At 37.1% G+C, this 15,818-nt stretch overlaps 1 protein-coding gene across 1 annotated transcript in view; it reads right to left on the reverse strand.

Moving 5' to 3' along the window:
- Positions 1–361: 361 nt before the first annotated feature.
- Positions 362–15,818, reverse strand: part of LOC128650417 (cytochrome P450 26B1) — an 82,550-nt gene continuing 67,093 nt past the window's right edge. The window contains exons 5-6 of the mRNA XM_053704354.1: positions 8,863–9,144; positions 362–3,937 (exon numbers count right to left, since the gene is read on the reverse strand). Coding sequence (XP_053560329.1) covers positions 3,545–3,937; positions 8,863–9,144 — 675 coding nt within the window. The 3' untranslated portion in view covers positions 362–3,544. The remainder of the gene's footprint in view (positions 3,938–8,862; positions 9,145–15,818) is intronic.

Raw genomic sequence — 15,818 nt, forward strand, 5'->3', positions numbered from 1 at the left:
TTTTTTGCCCTCCTCCGTAAACTTCCGCAGATGGTCAAGGGTACATACACATTTTATATATTCCATTATTATTTAATATTAATGTTTTTTCTCACTTCTTTGAAGCATCTGCTTTACTTTGTAAAATTTTCAAATATGAGAACCTATTAAATGCTAGTCAAATTTGATGCACACTGAGCCTAGGTTGAGAAAACTGTGGTTAATACCTAGATAACAATATCTCTTTTAACTAAAAGTTTTACTCTTGGTTCTTTTTTTCATATTGTTGTTAATAATAAATACGTCTGATCACAATTTTTTTTTTATTTTTTATTATGGAAGTCTATAAAATATCAGAATTGATTACTTTAAGATCACAAAATACACAACATTCATTTTTAATATATGACACATAATAATATGTACATTAAAAACACATTACTAAAACAAAATTGTGTCCACACGGCACCAATTCTTAAGAACAAAAAAAACCACAAGTGCTTCTCTTAATATTAAAAATGACGGCGATATAAACATATTAATATTTGAACAATGTTTACAAATAAAGGGCAATTCATATTTTACTAAATAACAAATATTTAACAGCACAGAAAAAAACTTTATACTAAATATCTATTTCGAAATATAACAAAAATAGTACTTATAATAGTTTATAAAGTCAGACAAAAATAACAAAAGTTCAGCAACTGTTGTGTATAAAATAATATAGTGAATTAGTCCGTATAGGGACTGTACTAGGAATTATGACATTCAAAGTGCTTTCCTGCAACACCTTCGCAGGACCTATATGTTCTTAGTCAAGTTATATGGTAAGGAATGGTTTTTGAAGCATCAGGAATCAAGGTCTGAGCTAGTTTCCTATTACATAAATCTAATATTCAAGACATTGTAGCAAAATATTTGAATATAAATTGCTACCATGCAACAGAATTGTGTTAGCAAAACGAATCATTTACATCTGGAACCAGTGGCAGAAACCAATTGAAAACTGCTGTTTTATAATATAGTGACATTTCAAATGAAAAACGTTAAGACCCTATTATTGGTGTTCTCCTAGAGCCACTGAGATTACCTCCTAGAGCCACTAAGATTACCTTTTTTTGAAATATCAGTTTAATTAATAGCAGTCAATAGATTAGGTTTATCTGTATGTTGAAATGATACGTTTCACTTGAGAATAATCTAATTTAAATGCTCACCATTACTATATATATTAAAATGCCTTAGTATTCATGCTTTATTGACGTGAAATATAATGCATTCTGACAATATACTTTAGCTAACCTAACTTAACTGAGAAATCCCTCTAGTTTTTATCCTGTGCACCTTTATCGCAATGTTAGATAATGTTATATATTGTAAACCAGCTATTGCAAGCACTTCACACATAATATAGACATTTTGCAATTTATTTGTGTTTATGTTATAGGGTATCAAAATCTAAGTTATGATAAATTGGAAACCTATTTCATGATTTTCCAGTTGACCCCAATGAGCTTCGTTACTCATACCTCTAGTTTTGTTCCTCTCTACATGATAACCTAATTCCTTTGTTTATATCTAAGGTTATAGAGCACTGATTTTCTGTGCTTCAGACATATAATGTGAACTGATCTGAAACTGTGAGTCTTTATCCTCTACCTGTTTTACTGAGTAAATAAATAGAATATAAATAATACACAGGATAGCATAGGTTGCACTCCAGTGACCAATAAATTTCCACTTATTAGCTCCCCCATTGGAAGAGTTTTCTTTAGCTTACTAACATTACAATACTGTACAACTGTTTTCCATTCAGGAAAACGCCCACAATTTGAAAGGATCCAGCCTCTGAAAAAGAATTGAGACGTGGAGTGAGCCCTGGTGTATAACCAAGGAATGAGAGGAAGTGTAATGTGTCTGATAATATATAGTGCCCTGTTATTAAACTACTATTTATTGAACATCTGGAATGTTCTTCACTGAACAAGTGCTAGGCAATATACTTGAATAATTTATATTATATACATTGTTTTGCAGATAAGCTTTTAAAAAATATTCTTTTGAATAACTGGGACCTGCTCAACCCTTAAGAAGTCAACTGGAAGTAATGGGGACATTATAAATAGTATGTATAATTTTGTCTTTTGAGGATAAACATATAATTTAAAGCAGGGTTCACAAATGTATTTGAGAATTAGAAACCACCTACAATACTGAATAACTAAATTGTAATGGGTCAAGAGTTTGCTGAAAAACTTACATATTGTGGCCATTTTCTGTGACAATTGTATTGTTTTAGGACAGGCTACAATGGAAATAAAATCTGAATTCATTTCTTGACTACTTATCTAATGGAACACCTTGTATTTAATGTAATAAGGTTTAGATATCAAAGGAAAGTGTCACTGCAGGTACACCGAAAACAGATAACTATTGTATAGAGTCCAGACTCATTCAAGTGTAAAGAAAACTGAATGTAAATGACTACATTTATTTAAAAGATTTTCTTTTTTGAATCATCTGTGAATTTGAAAAGAAGAGAGACCACAAAGATAAGGCACTGGCCTCTGGGTTTAGAGAACGTTAGGTAAAATGCATGTGTTTACTGTACACTGACCGGGCAAATCATATAGTGCTTTCTGTTATGGTAAAAGGAACACACATTCTGTAAAGGATTGTAATTCTGATTTTTAGGCTATTACAGTTTTTCTTGGTGAAATAATTTTGGTTGCCCAGCTTCTCATTAAGTTTTTGCGGAAACTTGATACTAATGTTTACATATGATTATTGACAGCAAATACGTTTTATCCATTTTTTAAGTCAGTGTATATATGTTTGGTAAAAGGGACGTAAATAAAATCTATAAGTGGTGTCCTCCTTGAGCTTCACCTGGGATAAGGTTTTCCTTAATTATAAGGCAACCTTAAATTTCAGTGACATTACTGGGTCCTGCAGTCTAGCACAAAGTTTGATTATTTAAGTGTAAACTGTATTACAACCACATGTATATCTGATGTGGTACAACACTTTCCCTAGAAAACACTTATTGACCCGTTGTGAGCTTAAGTCAAAAACCTTTTTTTTTTAAATAAGAAAATAAGGCAGATCCAGAATCAATGGGAAGAAAACCCTGTTAACCCTTGTGTGTGTGTAACACTATGAAACATCTCTTTTTTATTAAGAGAGAAACAACAAAGTTAAGCTAAATTCCTCCAAACGGTGGAGGCATCACAGGGATCACACAATGTGCAACTAGCCAGCCCTGTAACAGTTCCCATAACAAGTCCTTTCCAACAGCTGTTCTTCACTCTTCTTTATTGCAGCAGGATTGATCATATTTTGGATCTGGATCTATTTAGTATATTTGTGTTAATATATTTAAGTTAGGAATTCCACAGAGATAACATATACATGGTTTGGTGGCTCAATATGTTGAGTTCATATTGTGGATATATCTCTCTTTGCTTTTAACTTTTTAGCTTTCATTTTGACTGTAAGCTTAGTTCTTATGTTGTCTTCTCCTGGATGTAAAACAATAAAACAATAGGTGATGTGTTAAAGTCTACACAGTTGCACCAAGCATAGCTTCTGTCTCCGTCATGATTTCATTTTGGTTGGAATCCAGTCCAAAAAATCTGACTTTTAGTTCATCAGCTGGGTGAACCACAGGAACCGGCATAATTTTGGGAAAAGTCCTGGTAGCCAGCTCAAATCGGCTCATGCTGGCCAACTCAATTGCCAAGGTCTTCAAGAAAAGCTTGGCTAGGTGTTTACCTAAACAGGTCCGTACTCCACCACCAAATGGAAGGTAATGGAATCTTCCATCTTTGTCTTCAGTGCGATCTTTTCCAAATCGGTCTGGATCAAAAACATCAATGTCTTTGAAGACTGGTGCAGTATCATGGGTGTCCCGGATGCTGTATAAAACACTCCATCCTTTAGGAATTTGGAAACCCTATGAAAATGGGAAGAAAATGTTATTATCATGACAACTGCAAGACAGCAACCCAAAATGGATTGGGGGGGGGGGGACAAAATGAGAGATATCTGTTGATCTTACATCTGTTTCCATTTCTAAACTAAGATAACACTTTATTAACACTGAGAACCAAATGCTTTTTATTTTTGTGACATTTACCATTGTGATCTACTTAGGCATGTGCTAAGCATACGACAGTTGGAGATATTGTTTAACACAGGAGCTAAAAAAATTTAGCTGGATCACATTTTTTAACTGATTCCCCGATAGTGATGAAAAATGTACGTGTGCAAAACACATTTTTACATTTGTTTTGAGTAACTTGAGTACATGCTATCACCACTGGCTGACAGGAATATGGGAAATCACACTACATTCTTGTGTTCTACTGGTCAGTACTTAGAGATCTCAAGGTAGATCCCAATACCTGGTCTAGTATTTGTTAATGACATATGTACAAATACATTGGTGATGTTCCAATGACAAGTTCTAAGCAAGTTTTAGTGAACACAGAGATTACTAAACATGCACCTTTATTTTCTGACCATGATTAGTCTCCCAATGAGATGTTATAAATGGTGTAAAACATTAAGTGACCATTTACAGCAAATGATTGCTTTAAATAATTCCTATTTGGAAAATTAAATAATAGTGGAAGACCTGGTCATGCAAAAGTGAGAATAAAGAACAACTATAAGATACATAAAGAGACATTTTCTCTGTCCTGTCTATAAGAGGGTGTTTCAGACAGTTATGGTGCTTCATTTTTTGAAAAATGTATGTTCCTGTATTGTTGGAATTTTCTCTGTCAGCCAATTGGCAAAAGTCCCTGGATTCCGTTAAACACATTTATGCAGCTCCTATAAGTATCATCTTAAATTTAAACCTTATTTACTTAACCTATAGTATGCAAAAATAGAAGAATGTTTGCAATAACCTTACATTAGTAAAAAAAATACTCCTAGTAAAAGTTATAGCTTTCAAACACTACACCTTCTCAGAGTGTCTGCAGTGGATTGTAAGACACAAATGAAGTCTTCCCAGACACAATACACACTACTGCCAGCTCTCTGAGCTTGAATACCGGAGCACAGACCCACACAGCATATGTGCATATGCTGCTTAAATACAGTAATAACTTTTACTAGAAGCATTTTTGCTAATGGAAATATAATGCAAAAATGCTTCTATTTAAAAATGAGATGCACCAAAGCACATTGGAATTTTTTTTTTTTTTTTTTTTTTCTTTTTTTTTTTTTTATATAATTTTTATTGAGGTTCAGAATAAGGCATACATAGAATATAATAAACAAAGCGTCACAATAAAAAAAATAACAGGTAAATTATAGCATAGGTTTGAATAGTGGCACAATGCATAAAAATGCAAAATAACATTGTGAATGCCTAGTACTCTGTATGCTCCCTAAATGGTAACAGAGGCCACTCTCGGACCTCAAACAAAGGTATATAATCATATATATAGGGGGCTAATTCAAATATAAAAGACCACTCTTGGATCTTTAAGTGGGAACCTCTTTTTTTTTGTTTTTAGTATAGTAGCAAAATGCTATAACTGATAACTGGAAACCTGAACATTTTTACTGTATAGTGATTTGAATGTTCTGTGGTAACATGGAAAAGCTATATAGTAGCTAAATGCTATAACTGATAACTGGAAACCTGATAACTTATTTTATAGCATCAAGGGAATATTTTCGGGGAATAGCAGAAGATAAAATAATTAAACAAATAGGTAATTTTAGAATGTTTGATACAAGCTAAATAAAATAGTACTATCATACGCTGTAATATGAATTTTCTGCACTGACCAGCTTAGAGAGAGGGACAATCTCGGGATATTTTATGAGCTATTACATAACTAGAAGGTCTGTTGTGACAAAAACAGTATCCTTAAAATTAATTATATGGACTGCTTCAGCTTAGACTAAGTAGCATTCCAAATGCTTTGGTTGTATGACTATACGCATAGTGCACTGCCCCGGCCGCGGGCCATGCACCACTGCACAAAAGATTTATAGAAACAGTAGGCCTAGCACTTAGAAAGCATATGCCCTGAGGATAGTTCAGGCTGGAAAAATAAATGTACAGCACAGTACCTACTTTTGTAGACTTTCATGTAAAGTTGATCTATGTTAACTGCCATGGAAAAATGCAACTCGCTAAATGATGTTAAGAGACTCACTTTTCCTACTAATCCTATATGGGACTATGAAGAGCAAATACAATTATGAAATAATGTAGGAATGTGCTGCTAATTTGGAATATGTAAGGAGGTCACAATATCAGTAAATACAAGTTATAAGAAGAATATACCCGTGTATGCTAGGGTACAACTACGGGAAGAGGATATAACTAGTTAAGCATTCAAAAGTAAGGTAACCCAAGTTCATAGTACCCCTGGGAACTTCAAACAGTGCCACATACGCATTATAAACATTAAAGAACATTAAGGGTAATAGCGGGGGAGCTAACAAACTGAAAAACTGTGAATACAAAGTTTTGAGGGACAATATAAGTTGGGCACTGTTAAATGTATAGGCATACCACAATTAACGTTAATAAACCCCTAAACATTCAAGAGTAGGGCAAGAGACCTGCAAACGTATGTCAGATAGGATGTTCTCATGGATTGGGTATTAGGGAGTGAGGTGTGGATTATTTGATCTATTATTCATATATTAGTTAGACACTTTTCTAATCTACAGCTATGTCAAAGGCAAGCACAAGATATATAGCACAATTAATACAGGATATAACTTTTACCTTGTGAGACCTAACTATGATCTTTGATTTTGCCCTTTTAAATGAAGAGAGGAAAAGAAAAAAAAGAAAATAGGTCAAGGGACCTGTAGATGTAAAACAAATAGGATATCCTCCCTGAATTGGCATTAAATGATATACCAGACCGTAGATCTTTAAGCACATATTCATAATTTACATGTATGCACTTTTCACTTCTGAAGTTATAACGACAACACTCACAAAAATTCAGAGCAAAATGTCTCAAGGATATAACTCTAATATAGTAAGATCAAACTGTGATCTTTAGCTTAATAACCTGAAATAAGCAGTGAAAACAATTATAACTCATACTAGTAGCCCATTGTGTCCTGGTTCTTCCCAACTTGTCTTAGGTTAAACATATGAGATACCATAATTTCTGCTGCAAGGGTAAACATTGAATAAGTGAAAAACTCAATAATAGTCTGTGAGGACCTTTGCTGATATCACGTCAAAATAGTCTTAAGTGGGTATAGTCAGAGTCCTCACTGACTTCAGTAAAAGAAAGTGTCACTTAAATGGCAGTCTGTATCAAGCACACTGTTCAGTATTACCCCACTCCTTTTCTGTTATATGCTCTCCTATATCTTTGAAGGACATGAAGAGAGTGTTTCAGGGCATAAATCCCACTGGAAGAAGTTGAGAGCTGAAAGCAGGGTCCATCAGGTAGCGGCTCGCCCGCATGTCCACTGAACTCAGAAAATCCCAAAGCAAGAGAGTCAATTGCTAGCGGCGGTGGCAATGCTCCACTGTTATTTTCAAGTGAGGCTCCTTCCGAGGTATGTATGGGGCTAACCGGCATGGTGTCATTCGGCAGTATGAAGGGGGAGCAGTCCACAGGTATAAAGCTGCTAGCGGTTGTCAGCGGTGCGCAATGGCTCTTATTAGTGCTCACAGTCTCGGCCGCCATTCCACCGCTCTGTGTCTCCGGGTCTCCCAAACCCTTTTCAGAAGCTGACCAGGATTCAGTGCAGGTGAATGGTGGACACCCGGGCCCTGAAGCGCCACCACCCCCCTGGAACAAGGTAGATACTTCTGTTAGGGTAGGTCGTTCTATTGCGCATTCCTCACCGCTATCATGCTGGTCCTGGAAAGCCGGATCAATGGCAATTAGATATGTTGCTAGCATGCTACGTATGTCTTCGAGGATGAGTTTAGCAGCCTCCATATTATGCGTCTGAGGATGATGTAGATCTAGTAGACTCGTGCAATCCTAAGTATAGGAAAATCTTGCGGTACAATAATGCAGTATAGATAAAGCAAATTTAGTGCAGCTTAACGACAGGACTGCAGGCGTCCCGCCGGGGGGTATAATAGAAAGGCCTAGATCTTACAATGGCCCCGGGCACTGGCGCCAATGGCGATTCTCAAAATTGTTATCATCAAAAGTTGTGGCTTTCAAAATACAACATAGTTCCTGCAGGCAGTTATGTGGGATAAGGCAGATAAGGCAGATTTTGAAGTTTAGCAGAGAAAAGCTTGAGCAGCACACAGTTATGCGACCTATCATGGCCGCCGCCCGGAAGTTCCCCCCGCACATTGGAATTTTGACCTTTCTATCCCTTTAAATGAATCGGCACAAGTAAAACACATAAAGTAACTTGTATTATAAATAAGTACGTTTTTTGTATGGTAGTTTATAACTTGCCAATCATCTGTACATTGTTGCTACAAAAAAGGGGCTGGAAGAGATTGATCACTGTGTAATTACTTTCCGGCAGAACTAATGACAGTAGTATGATCTAAGAAGAGACATTTCCGCATGACTAATTGTGCATGTGGTCTGGCTCACCACTCAGCAGCTTACGCTTGATGTAATCACACCTGATGCATATCAAATTGTGTATAATAATGATCTAATTAGTTTCATTCTGTATATAAGATAGTTGGTTAATATCCCGATTTCCATTTAACTATCTTGCCCTTAGGACAAATTCTTGGTCTTCTCGCTAAATAGCTATGCAGACATTACAGAATGAAGACTGATCACAACATCATGATGATAATGCATCGGATGTAAACTATCCAGTCATAGCATTCTTAGTGACAGCTATATGTTTCATTAGTTCCACACGTTTTAACTCAACTTCTATACTTACATCTAGTTCAAAGGTTTGTAACACTGTCCTGTAGCCTCCAGATATGGGACTGAAAAGGCGCAGCAGCTCTTTGATAACACAGTCTAGGTAATGAAGGCTGCTAATGGTGTCCACTCGCAGAGCGCCTTCGCAAACGCAGCCATTGTGAAGAATTCCATTCCCTCTCAGCTCCTCTCTTAGCTTCTCCAGGACTGATGGGTGCTTAAGCAGCTGCATGATGAGAGAGGTGCTGGCGCTGGCAGTGGTGGCATAGGCAGCGAATATCAGTTCCAGGGTGCCATCCTGTGATGGGAACAAAAGAGAGAAATTGTTTGTTATGGGAGCCAAAAACCTGTTTTTACACATTTTAAACAGCAATCAATTTTAAACAACTTTCCAATTTATTTCCGTTATCTTGGTGAATAGTATTGTACTACTGGGAGCAAGCTAAAAACATTGGGTCAGCCTCTAGCATTTAGGTCCTAGTTGTGCATTGCTGCTCCTGAGTCTACCTAGGTATGCTTTTAAACAAATGATACCAATAGAACAAAGCTAATTAGACAATAGAGGCACATTGAAAAGCTTTTTCAAATTGAATGCTCTATTTGAATTGTGAAAGAAAAATGTGGGTTTTCATATACTTTTAATACATACAAAAGCTCTCTCTCAGGAACAAACAATAGCTCAGTTGTTTTATGGCGAGTTACCACCTAGGAGCAGCCTCTTTTAGCCCAATTGTGCTTTTCACAGAGAAGAACTTTCCTGAAGTCTATCAGTCTGATCCCATCTATCAAGGTCAGTCCAGCCCCAAAATACCAGGCAATTCCTCTCTGAACAAGGGAAGTGACAACCACAGACAATTGTTTCAGCTTTGAACCTCATCAGTGAGGTCAGGGCTGGCCTTAGGGCAAGGCGATCAAGGCAACCACCTAGGGCCCCGTGGTTAGAGGGCCCCGCCGTGCCGGTTCAAACAAACATTTTTTTTTTAGGTTTTTTTTGTGTGCTGCCACTTTTTTTTTTTTTGCTGCAATTTTTATTTAAATTTTTTGGGCGCAAGCTTTTTCCCAGCCAGGAAAGTTCACCACTCAAGTGAGGAGGCAGAGTGGCTGAGTGGAGACACAGGAGGAGGAGTGACAGGCAGTGGGCGAGTGTGGGACCGAGCAGGGCCGGCCTTAGGGTTTGTTTATTTTGTAATGGCGGTGGTGCGGGCAGCATGTGAGGGAGTGGCTTCTTTTGTGCGCTCAAATGTGCAGTGGACTACAGAATGGTCACGGGAGGCAGCCTGTAGTTATGAGTAGCCAGGGCAGTGTGCCTTTAGAGCAATCTACAGTCTGTTAGTTTTATACGTCAGTCATATATTGACGGTTACCTGCATTGATGGTTACTGTTAAAATTCCCTCACAGGAAAAACTATATTATATAGCAGATTTTGATTTATTTTATTGTACAGTAAGTAATTATAGTTTACTACTACAGTTAAGTTCAGTAACGTACCTAACACCTAAATTCAGCACAACAATGATCCTATTTAAATGTGATAATAGTGCAATATTCATCCCCTCTTATTATAGTACTATATGCTGTTAGTTAACCTAAGCTATTTAAATTAATTAATAAGTGCATTTAAATACATCCTGGTTACCTTCTATATGCCTAAGCATAGTATCCTAATCATACATTACAAGTTATGTATGCACTTTAACCTATGGAGTGTCATGTAAGTCCAAAGTTTCAAAATCTTGCTCTGTCAGCGGCTGAGATGGGTAGATGGGTATTATACTTAGAATGTTACCTTTTTACATAGATGTAAAACTATATTAGACACAGCCTTTCGGTTAGAGAGATCTAATAAGTAAAGGCAAACATATACATCTCAGAAACATTTAAATTATGTTACTGCCGATTTATCCTCTAGAATTGTCCATAGATATTATCCTTAAATAGACTCACAAATGTGTCTATGTGCAGTCTCACACTCCTAAAGTTACTCTGTGAGAGACCTTATGACCTTTCAATTTCTTTATATGTTAATGTGATTTGTTTGGCTACATTCAAAATTATATATTGGTTTTGTGCAACATTTATCTTCATAGTAGGATGAATATACATTATTAGCTGCAACTAAGCTTAAAGGGACAGTCTACACCAGAATTTTTATTGTTTTAAAAGATAGATAATCCCTTTATTACCCATTCCCTAGTTTTGCATAACCAACACTGTTTATATAAATACACTTTTTACCTCTGTGATTCCCTTGTATCTAAGCCTCTGCAATCTGCCCCCTTATTTCAGTTCTTTTGACAGACTTGCAATTTAGCCAATCAGTGCTGGCTCCTAGGAACTCTACGTGTGTGAGCTCAATATTATCTATATGAAGCACATGAACTAACACCCTCTAGTGGTGAAAAACTGTCAAAAATGCACTTAGAGAAGAGGCAGACTTCAGGTGCTTATAAATTAGCATATGAACCTTCTAGGTTTAGCTTTCAACTAAGAATACAAAGGGAACAAAGCAAAATAGGTAATAAAATTAAATTGGAAATTGTTTAAAATTACATGACCTATCTGAATCATGAAAGTTTATTTTGGACTAGACTGTTCCTTTAAGCAATTTAAACCATTTCAGTTGCTTCCCATTTCTAGAAATTTTTGCTTTGGGATTTCATGGTATTAAAATCTGTAAGATTATGTGAATATTGGACATCAGTCTAATGTCTACAGCAAAGAATGTAACTGCAAAGTTAAACTTTGCATTCATTGTAACTTGGTGTAACTAAGGTACTTTTTGTTTAAATGTAATGCCAGGGGCGCGATCCGATATAGATCGCAGTTTGCGGCGCAAGCGATGGAACCGGCGTCGCCCGCAGTTTCAGCTCGCAACTCGAGCTATCCTATATAAGTCGCTGTCAGATGCTAACGTGCCGTAAGTCTGACAAACCAGCGATGTCCAGAAATCTGCGCAAGTACAAATTTCTGGCGTCGCCAGTGACTTGCGGCACGTTAGAAACTGCCGGCGCCTATAAAACCTGACTAAAGTCTAAAACACCCGCACTGTCTAACACGCCTCCCTAACATAGCCCGACAAGTCTAACACGCCTCCCTAACATAGCCCGCACTGTCTAACCCTCTATCCGCTATCCCCCCTCACTATCCTAACAATAAAAAAGCTATTAACCCCTAAACCGCCGCTCCCGTACCCCGCCGCAACCTAATAAAGTTATTAACCCCTAAACCGCCGCTCCCGTACCCCGCCGCCAGCTATATTATATCTATAACCCCCTAAAGTGAGCCCCTAACATCGCCGCCATCTATATTAAAATTATTAACCCCTAATCTAATCCCCCTATACCGCCGCCAGCTATATTAATATTATTAACCCCTAATGTAAGCCCCTTACACCGCCGCCATCTCTATTAAAATGATTAACCCCTTATTTAATCTACCTACCCTGCCGCCAGCTATATTATCTATATTAACCCTAAGTATATTATAGTTAATATAGGTATTACATTATATATATTAACTATATTAACCCTAATTATATTAGGGTTAATATAGTTAATATAGTTACTATAGTATTTATATTAACTATATTAACTCTATCTAACCCTAACACCCCTAACTAAATTTATATTAAATTAATCTAATTCATTTATAAACTAAAATATTCCTATTTAAATCTAAATACTTACCTATAAAATAAACCCTAAGATAGCTACAATATAATTAATAATTACATTGTAGCTATGCTAGGGTTAATATTTATTTTACAGGTAAATTGTTAATTATTTTAACTAGGTATAATAGCTATTAAATAGTTATTAACTATTTAATATCTACCTAGTTAAAATAATTACCCAATTACCTGTAAAATAAATCCTAACCTAAGTTACAAATACACCTACACTATCAATAAATTAAATAAACTACAAACATCTATCTAAAAATACAATTAAATTAACTAAACTAAATTACAAAAAAAAACAAACACTAAATTACAAAAAATAAAAAAAGATTACAAGATTTTTAAGCTAATTACACCTATTCTAAGCCCCCTAATAAAATAATAAACCCCCAAAATAAAAAGAATTCCCTGCCCTATTCTAAATTAAACAAATTTCAAAGCTCTTTACCTTACCAGCCCTTAAAAGGGCCTTTTGTGGGGCATGCCCCAAAGAATTCAGCTCTTTTGCATACAAATACAATACCCCCCCCATTACAACCCACCACCCACATACCCCTATTCTAAAACCACCCAAACCCCCCTTAAAAAAGCCTAACACTACCCCCCTGAAGATCTCCCTACCTTGTCTTCACCACACCGGGCCGAACTCCTGATCCGATCCGGGCGATGTCTTCCTCCAAGCGGCAAAGAAGAATTCTTCCTCCGGCGATGTCTTCCTCCAAGCGGCAAAGAAGAATTCTTCCTCCGGCGACGTCTTCCTCCAAGCGGCAGCAAAGTCTTCATTCTTCCGGCGGCATCTTCAATCTTCTTTCTTCGCTCCGCCGCTGCGGAGCATCCATCCCGGCCGACTACTGAACTTGGAATGAGGTACCTTTAAATGACGTCATCCAAGATGGCGTCCGCCGAATTCCGATTGGCTGATAGGATTCTATCAGCCAATCGGAATTAAGTTAAAAAAATCTGATTGGCTGATTGAATCAGCCAATCAGATTCAAGTTCAATCCGATTGGCTGATCCAATCAGCCAATCAGATTGAGCTTGCATTCTATTGGCTGATCGGAACAGCCAATAGAATGCGAGCTCAATCTGATTGGCTGATTGGATCAGCCAATCGGATTGAACTTGAATCTGATTGGCTGATTCAATCAGCCAATCAGATTTTTCTAACTTAATTCCGATTGGCTGATAGAATCCTATCAGCCAATCGGAATTCGGCGGACGCCATCTTGGATGACGTAATTTCAAGGTACCTCATTCCAAGTTCAGTAGTCGTCCGGGATGGATGCTACGCGGCGGCGGAGCGAAGAAAGAAGATTGAAGATGCCGCCGGAAGAATGAAGACTTTGCTGCCGCTTGGAGGAAGACGTCGCCGGAGGAAGAATTCTTCTTTGCCGCTTGGAGGAAGACATCGCCGGAGGAAGAATTCTTCTTTGCCGCTTGGAGGAAGACATCGCCCGGATCGGATCAGGAGTTCGGCCCGGTGTGGTGAAGACAAGGTAGGGAGATCTTCAGGGGGGTAGTGTTAGGCTTTTTTAAGGGGGGTTTGGGTGGTTTTAGAATAGAGGTATGTGGGTGGTGGGTTGTAATGGGGGGGGGGGGATTGTATTTGTATGCAAAAGAGCTGAATTCTTTGGGGCATGCCCGGTAAAGAGCTTTGAAATTTGTTTAATTTAGAATAGGGCAGGGAATTTTTTTTATTTTGGGGGTTTATTGTTTTATTAGGGGGCTTAGAATAGGTGTAATTAGCTTAAAAATCTTGTAATCTTTTTTTATTTTTTGTAATTTAGTGTTTGTTTTTTTTTTGTAATTTAGTTTAGTTAATTTAATTGTATTTTTAGATAGATGTTTGTAGTTTATTTAATTTATTGATAGTGTAGGTGTATTTGTAACTTAGGTTAGGATTTATTTTACAGGTAATTGGGTAATTATTTTAACTAGGTAGATATTAAATAGTTAATAACTATTTAATAGCTATTATACCTAGTTAAAATAATTAACAATTTACCTGTAAAATAAATATTAACCCTAACATAGCTACAATGTAATTATTAATTATATTGTAGCTATCTTAGGGTTTATTTTATAGGTAAGTATTTAGATTTAAATAGGAATATTTTAGTTTATAAATGAATTAGATTAATTTAATATAAATTTAGTTAGGGGTGTTAGGGTTAGATAGAGTTAATATAGTTAATATAAATACTATAGTAACTATATTAACTATATTAACCCTAATATAATTAGGGTTAATATAGTTAATATATATAATGTAATACCTATATTAACTATAATATACTTAGGGTTAATATAGATAATATAGCTGGCGGCGGGGTAGGTAGATTAAATAAGGGGTTAATCATTTTAATAGAGATGGCGGCGGTGTAAGGGGCTTACATTAGGGGTTAATAATATTAATATAGCTGGCGGCGGTATAGGAGGATTAGATTAGGGGTTAATAATTTTTATATAGGTGGCGGCGGTGTAAGGGGTCAGATTAGGGGATAGATAAGGTAGATGACAGCGGTGTAAGGGGTTCTAATTAGGGGATAGATAAGGTAGATGGCGGCGGTTTTAGGGGCTCACAGTAGGGGGTTAGTTTATGTAGATGGCGGCGGGGTCCGGGAGTGGCGGTTTAGGGGTTAATAACTTTATTAGGGATTTCGGGGGGGGGGGGAATGCGGTTGACAGGTAGATAGACATTGCGCATGCGTTAGGTGTTAGGTTTATTTTAGCAGATCGCGGTTGACAGGGAGATAGACATTGCGCATGCGTTAGGTGTTAGGTTTATTTTAGAAGATCGCGGTTGACAGGGAGATAGACATTGCGCATGCGTTAGGTGTTAGGTTTATTTTAGCAGATCGCGGTTGACAGGGAGATAGACATTGCGCATGCGTTAGGTGTTAGGTTTATTTTAGCTGCCAGTTTAGGGAGTTACGGGGCTCCAATAGTCAGCGTAAGGCTTCTTACGGCTGCTTTTTGTGGCGAGGTGAAAATGGAGTAAGTTTTCTCCATTTTCGCCACGTAAGTCCTTACGCTGCATATTGGATACCAAACTGCGCGGGTTTGGTATACCTGCCTATAGCCCAAAAAACTACGGGCGACGGCAGAAATATACGCGCGTAACTTCTAGGTTACGCCGTATATAGGATACCAAACCCGCGCAAATATTGGCGTCGCCGGCTTTTGCGGGCGACGATTTTTATCGGATGGACCCCCAGATTTGTTTTCAGTTGCATATAAAATGCACACTTGTAAGAAGGCATGCCAATGTACACTGCCTAACTGCTTTCTA

This window comes from Bombina bombina, chromosome 2 (genome assembly GCF_027579735.1).
Source record: "Bombina bombina isolate aBomBom1 chromosome 2, aBomBom1.pri, whole genome shotgun sequence".
Lineage (NCBI taxonomy): Eukaryota > Metazoa > Chordata > Amphibia > Anura > Bombinatoridae > Bombina > Bombina bombina.